Source organism: Littorina saxatilis, linkage group LG8 (genome assembly GCF_037325665.1).
Source record: "Littorina saxatilis isolate snail1 linkage group LG8, US_GU_Lsax_2.0, whole genome shotgun sequence".
Lineage (NCBI taxonomy): Eukaryota > Metazoa > Mollusca > Gastropoda > Littorinimorpha > Littorinidae > Littorina > Littorina saxatilis.
In genome coordinates, this window is record NC_090252.1 from 28,206,466 (window position 1) to 28,213,991 (window position 7,526).

Genomic DNA, 7,526 nt, shown 5'->3' on the forward strand with positions numbered 1-7,526 from the left:
TACAAAGTCGTCTCCATCCCTAACAAACTTGCAAAGCTCTTTTTCCATGTTCACTCTAAACACAGAAGTATATCCCACACATTCGCCCTTACGTAACCCTCTGCCAAACCTACTACATTCCAGAAACAGGCGTTTGTAACTCGCTTTCTTCCTTTTGGACGACGTAGTCATCGCAGAATTACTAGTTTTGCAATGGAAGGGAAGCAACTACAACTGAGAGACTATTATTAGTTTACTCGGTTTTCCCCCTTTTATCGATGGAACCTGAATAAAATTATCGGATTTTGCGGCGATTCGTACAGCGCTTCTTGTTCTAAAATTGATACTGCTGTTGCTGCTGGTACACACACACACACACACACACACACACAGAGTCACACACACACTTACTCACCGCTTCAATGGCCTCGTCCTGCGGCAGGCAGACGACACAGGTGTTCTCGCCTCTGTCGTCCAAAGTGCAGGGACACGACACCTGGGAGATGAGATCCTCGTCTTCACACTCCAGGATGGTGCGACCACAGCTCGAGCAGGTGGACATGGCTGACTCCCGCCCCTCCCTTGACCTGGCATCTGGTTAAACAAAGATTGCAAGACCAATATTTGCAATGTTGGAAAAGTGAATCTGCCGGCAATAGCGTTTGTTACAATTACAAGGCTGTCGTCAGCAAGACTGAGACTGGTCTTTTTTGCACAGAATCAAATGACGACATTTATAACAAATGACGTCATTATCAAGATTGGTACACAACGTATTATTGTGCATAATTTCTTTGTGATCCGTTGTGTTTTCGTAAAGATACAGTGTATTTAGTCATGTAAGCGAGAGACACTGGCCTAAAAAATGGCGGCAAAAAGCACATTTTCAGAGAAGGATTTTCGATCCTACATCAAAATAAGAACGGCACTTGGTAAAACGGCCGGTGACATACTTGAAGAGCTGAGAACTGTAAGCCCAGGCACAGCACCATCTCGCGCGACAGTTTTTCGGTGGGCAAAGCATTTCTCAACAGGGAAAACGTCTGTGGAAGATGCAAGGGGAAAAGTGAAGAAACCACCTGTAACCGACAATAAAATGGTGTCCCATGTGCAACGGTTAGTTGATGAAGATCCCCGAGTGAGCAGTCATTTTATCGCCGAAACACTGGACATTTCGTCGTCGTCTGTCTTGAGAGTTTTAAAACACAAACTTGGATACACAAAGGTGTGCGCGCGATGGGTACCACATTTCCTCACTGAAGAGAACAAGAGGTGTAGGGTTACGTTTGCCCAACGGCTACTCAAGATATACGACGGATGTGATCAACAACGCTTGGATGAGATCGTGACTGGAGACGAAACTTGGGTGTACTTCTTTGAGCCAAAAAGAAAAGCTCAAAACAAAGCATGGATAAAAAAAGGTGCCAATGCCCCTCGGATCGTGCGAAAAAGTCGCTCCGGCAAGAAGGTTTTATACACAATATTTTATAACACAAAGGGCGTCATTTTTCAAAAACCACGCGAAAAAGGCAGAAGCATCACTGGGGTGTACTACAAGGAAAAAGTTCTTGCTGGCATCGTTCGTTACTACAAGAGAGCCAGACCAACTACAGGATTGAAAGGGATCAAATTACTTCATGATAACGCACCTGCCCACAAATCCAAGGTGGTGAAAGAGTACCTGGAGGAAGAAAACTTTGAAACTTTGCCACATCCTCCCTACTCTCCTGATCTTGCACCCTGTGACTTTTTTTTGTTTCCTCATCTGAAAAGACAATTGGCTGGGCGTCGATTTGACAGTCGATCAGCCCTCGGATCGGCTGTTTTCCAGTGTCTGAACCAGGTGCCAAAAAACGACTTCAAACGGTCATTTCTTGACTGGGTCCAACGACTTAAACTGTGTGTAGCCGCTAAGGGAGAATACTTCGAGGGTTTGAAATAAAAAACAACTGCATCATCTAAAGATTTCCCGGTTTTTGAGACCAGTCCAGAGCGCTCGACCCAGGAAGCGGTACGCGGCTGTGACTTTATGTACATTGATATGAAAACTGGTAAACACGGATCAAATAACCAAAGGGAAGTAAGCTCTCTAAATACGATATATGTAATGGAGTAAGCGGTAGTTATCCGGAACCAGTCTCCTGGCACCTGAGAGAATAACAAGCATTGACATGAACAAGCGACTTTCATCCTCAATTAATATTATCTGTATAAGAATGAGTTTAGGTTTGAACAGTATTTTAACTTGTGTTTGTCCTGAGAGAAAATTATTAAAAATTAGATTCAGTAATCACAAGTTGCCTTTTTGAACATCCCGAGGGATGAAAGGGTATGCAAGTTGTGTGGAAGTAGTGATCGATATAGATGAATTTCATTATTTGTTTAATTGTCAATATGTTAGTATCGTACAGGAACGAACAAAAGTATATTGGTCATCATTTCCAGCATCACGCAAATGTTATAACATATAATGCTTTAATGATTGAATACTAAATCCCAAAATAAGCTGATTAAGTTTGTTAGTTTTATCATGAAATGTTTTAGTTAGATAATCCTCATGTTTCAACTTTCAGTTGTATTTGGTTGTTGTTCTTATGCTTTTGGAGGACGCGTGTGTGCGTGGAGCGCGAGGGGGAGGGTTTTTTTTAGTGTGTGTGTGTGGACTCACTTGACTGGTCTGCTTCCTTATAGGCCCATTGCAGAAACTCAAGTTAACAACAGCATTTCTACTCGGCGCGCGCGGTATGAGAATCACGGGTCGTAACTCTCTGGAATTGGTCATCCGCCGCCATGTTGGATGCCTTGCACGATCTCTGACAGTGCTTGAGCGTTGGGTGGCGACTCGACAAAAGTGAAAATGACACGTTGTGTGGCCAAAAACTGCAGTCAGCAGGCACACTTTAGGATCCCTAAAGTTGTTTACCATCAGGGTGACAACTGGAAGGAAGTTACTGAGCGGAGAAGACGATTATAACTGGTTATTTTTTGCTGTGTGCAGTGCGCTAAAAAATTTGTCTGTTTCTGGTCACCCGACCGACCCTAAATTTCGGCGCCGACCCTAAACTTTTTTTTTCCAAACTCAAAACATTTTTTTTTTTTTTGGTGGTAAAGGACAGGGTGAGAAAATGAACAACAAAAACGTGTGAAAACGAAAGTCTGCTGACGATTTGTAAATGTGTTGAGTGTCTTGTCTCTATGTATAGTGAATCCAGTCTCTTTGCGCGATTTTTAAAGTTAGTTTTATTGGTCTACATTTGGGGTAAAAAAAATTTTTAAAAAAATCCCTACCTACCGACCCTATTTTTTTTTAGCCATGTTACCAGAAACAGACAAATCTTTTTTTGGCCATCGGTTGTGCCTTTAGAGTGAACACTGTGATAGGATGCTTTGAAAATTATACTTTGCAGTAGTTGCATTGTACCTCATTTGCCTGTCTTGAGAGCTTTTTCTTGTGAATTTTGGTGCACTGTCTGCATGGTAATTTGAGATAAAGAATAAATAAATGAATATAATAATGTATTCTTGCTTTACTTTTTATGTTGTGCTGTTGTGTTAAAAAGGCAGATCCCCTTTGGACTCATGCATGCACAGTTTTCTTCATTTTGTCTGCATACACAGTGAAATACGCAAAAAGAACAAGAGTGCAATGAAGAAAACTAACAAAGACGGCATCCAATATGGCGGCGCGAAGAGAGTATGAGCGGAGTTGTGCCCCTTAGGGCTAAAGCTAGCCGATCCATTTGATAACGTCACGCCGAGTAAGAAGAATGAATTGGACCTATAGGTCGATTGATTGATGAATGGATTGATTGATGTACTACATAATTGTCTGGTCTGCTATGATTGATTGATTTACTGGTCTGCTTCCTGATTGATCGATTGATTCATTGACTGATTCCATTGATGGGTGGATTGACCGACTGACTGGTTGATGGATAAACCGACCGACCGATTGATTGATTGATTGATTGATTTATTGATTGATTGATCGATGGATGGATGGATTGATTGATTGACACAACTGCTCACCAAGTTTGACAGGTCCGCCATATCCACGTTTCTGCACCTTGTCCTTGAGCGTGTCCAGGTAGGAGACTTGAGGCAGGTTGTTCAGCTCCCCTGCACAACACGCAATAGCTTGCATCGGTGTACAGTGTCAACGCTGCACTGCCATCACAGAACAAGAGTTCACGTCCTGACTCGCAGACGCGTGTGTGTGGCGGGAGGAGGGTGGATGTGTGTGTGCAGGGGCGGGGTGGAATGGGAGGGGGGGTGAGTGGGTGCGCGTGTGTGTGTGTGTATGCTTGCATCGGTGTATTGTGCACGCGCTACACTGCCGACAACAGAGTTCACGTTCTGACTCGCAGGCGTTTGAATGTGTGTGTGTGTGTGTGGGGGGGGGTATTGGTGAGTGTGTGTGTGTGGGGGGGGGGGGGGTCAGGAGAAGAGGGTAGAACAAACAAGACAGATAGATCATCCACACACGCAACACGTGCACACACACACACACACACACACACACACACACTCACACACACACACACACACTTTCTTTTTTATAAAACATAATAATTCCCACTAGTTCTCTTAGCCAGAAGCTCTTCCATAAGCACGGCGGCAAACTCCGGCCCATTGCTGGGCTGCACGCGGATCAAGCCCCTCGCCAGACGATCGATGTACAGCTGGAAGCTTCGGGGCAGCTTGTCCTTCCAGTACGAATGGTCCAGGTTCGTTTGAGGCGTTGGTGACGGTAACGCGCCTGCTTCAGCCATCTTGGCCTATTTTCCAGGATCAAATTCAGACTTGTTAGGCTTATGATGCAAAGCTTGTTGTACTCCAATGATTAAATTGTATCATGTTATGCGGCATTGTTCGTTGCTAACATGTGAATAAAATCGTTTGAACCAAATTGAGATGTAACGGACTCGGTTGCAGCAGTAGTACACGAAGTAGGGCCACGTTTTGGAAATACTCTCCCCAAAGAAAATGTGCACACAATGAAAATATAAAACAAGATAATAAAAAATGTCTTCGTTCATGAAAGGGGACATAATGTATACACACATTTGTTTAACTATGATTCTCTTCAGTGTTAAGATTCGGGTTTTGTGTATTTTATTTTTCATTGTCCAGCAATGTTTTTTCGTTGTTTGTGTGTGTGTGTTTGTGTTTGTGTGTGTGTGTGTGTGTGTGTGTGTGTGTGTATGTGCGTGTGTGTGTGTGTGTGTGAACGTGTTTATAATTATGTGTGCGTGTATGTCAGTCAGTGTGTGTGATCGTTCTGCTTGCGTGCGTCCGTGCGTGTATTCGTTCTGCAGCGTGCGTTCATGCGGCATGCGAACATGCAATGCGTGCACGTGCGTGTCTGGATGTCTGTCTGTCTATTCATTTTATTGACCTAGTTTTGGCTGCGACGACAACAGCGAAGAGTCGAGGATGTAGCAATGGGAGATTGATCGTGAGCTTGTCAAGAAGAAGGGTGTAGAGGCGGCGAGTGACGGGAGCAGTGGGTAGAAATGCCCGCCACTGTGCCCGCCATTCGCTGCACAGGCAGTGGCTGGTTGGCTCTGTCAAATCCTTTGCTGGCGCCCTGTTGAGGGAGAGACTATCGTATAGTTCTCAATGCAACAATAAACACCAAGAATTGTAGGTTATTGGAACTTTCAATTGCTGACAAAACAAAACGTTACATTTACAGCACGTCGACCCACTGGTCTATTAGGTAGACAGACAGACAAATACTTATGGTGCAAATAATGAATCAGTTTAACTTTATCTCAAAATCGTCGCCGGTGTATCTTGCATGTAAGATGATGGCGAGGCAATAATAAAGTTGATCGGGGGGGGGGGGGGGGGGGGGTGGGGGGGGGATCCTGGGTTCCGGATTGATAGGTCGCCGGGTTGACTGACGGTCATCGATTAAATCGTGTGACTAAATCTGCCTCGGTCTGTCTCTAACCGCCTGTCTCAGTGTGTCAGCCGTGTGTATTAATTGTCTTAAAGCCCACCTGTCTCTGTCAGTCTTTCCAGTTGTTTTGTCTCAGTGTGTCATTGCAGCGGCTGGACCTTGTCCTTCTCACACATGAATACAAAATTAAGTTACAACTTACACTGAGTCACAAATATGTCGACCCAACGGTCTTTTAAGTGAACAGACAAACAAATATCACAATAAACTTATCTTGATGGAATTCAGTTTTCGCCCACTCGCCAGGAAGCCGAGCGAATGAATGAACGAATGAGACCGTTGGGTCGACATATTTGTGACTGTAAGTGGAACGTAATTTTGTCAATAACAACGTTCCAACAACTTACCTTTTTTGTTTTTTGATTCTGAATCAGTTTTGGAACGTTGGCAATGGCAGTCTCTTTGTTTTTGTATCTTCTCACACATGATTCGGCCGGCGGAGACTGAGTGACATAATTATAGTTTATACACTGATTCAGAGTCCTGGCTTGTCAGTTTGTTTGTTGCTGTCAGTGTTGTTGTTGTTGTTGTTGTTGTTGTTGTTGTTGTTGTTGTTGTTGTTGTCACACTGAGTGTTGATGGTGGTGGTGGTTGTGTTGTTGTTTTTCGGAGGGATGGGGGGGGGGGACGGGGGGGGGGGGGGGGGGCGAGCGGGACGGCCTATGCAGACACCTCTTTTGTTTGATCACTGCAGGCGGAAGGTATCGTTCACTGGACCACTACTTCCATAGAAAGACTACAAGGTTTGTCACTCAGCTTCGAGTCGTGCCCCACTAACTTCAGAAAAAAATTATGGAAGTAGTGGTCCAGTGAACGATACCTTCCGCCTGTGGTTTGATTCTGTTTACTGAAGTTCTTTGTCCCAGTTGAGTAAGCTTATCTGATATCACTGAATTTAGTAGAAAACCAATACATTGGGGGAACTCGAGAAACGCTGGGAAGAACGAGAGTTGACCCTATCGATAAACTGCACCAAACTCAAAAACTCAGCTGGTAACTAACTTCTTAAAATGTTTCTCAAGTTCTGTCATGCAGTTAGTCTACTCAATAAGTTATTCAGTCATTCCGTCTGCGTGAGTGAGAAGGGGAAATTTTGCTTAGTCAGTTCGAGATGTAGTCAGTTTTTGCCAACTGACTGACCACTATTACTAGGAAACAAGACACTTTAGTCCGTTGTGTGTGTATCCAAGCCTAATTTGTGCAAACAGAACGTTCTAAAAAAAAAAGTCATGGACGGTGCTGCAGTCGTCACACTGACTTAATTGAATCTTGTCCAAGGAACAAAAAAACTCCCAAGTTCGTGTTTTGAATTGCCGGCTCTAACAATGAAAACTTAGCAAAGAATATCCGTTTAAAACAAACACATACAACAAATAAGATAATAGGAAATCAATGTAATCAAACTTACTGTTATTCCCAGCACAGCAGCATTCCGAGCCCTGACGACACGGTTGCAGTGACGTCAAATTTTGTCAAACTACGTGACCGTCTCAGACATTTCCACCGGATAAGTCAGGAGAAAAAAAGCAAAAGTCAGTGAATTTGCTTTTCTTAAATATTTTGATAGGATTTACCAAGA

At 43.8% G+C, this 7,526-nt stretch overlaps 1 protein-coding gene across 6 annotated transcripts in view; it reads right to left on the bottom strand.

Moving 5' to 3' along the window:
• The window catches only part of LOC138973212 (cell surface glycoprotein 1-like), a 49,804-nt gene extending 42,375 nt beyond the window's left edge, over window positions 1-7,429 (bottom strand). For all 6 annotated transcript variants that reach the window (XM_070345924.1, XM_070345925.1, XM_070345926.1 and 3 more), the window contains exons 1-5: window positions 7,356-7,429; window positions 5,378-5,569; window positions 4,559-4,757; window positions 4,009-4,098; window positions 395-573 (exon numbers count right to left, since the gene is read on the bottom strand). In XM_070345924.1, coding sequence (XP_070202025.1) covers window positions 395-573; window positions 4,009-4,098; window positions 4,559-4,751 — 462 coding nt within the window. In that variant the 5' untranslated portion in view covers window positions 4,752-4,757; window positions 5,378-5,569; window positions 7,356-7,429. The remainder of the gene's footprint in view (window positions 1-394; window positions 574-4,008; window positions 4,099-4,558; window positions 4,758-5,377; window positions 5,570-7,355) is intronic.
• Window positions 7,430-7,526: the final 97 nt, after the last annotated feature.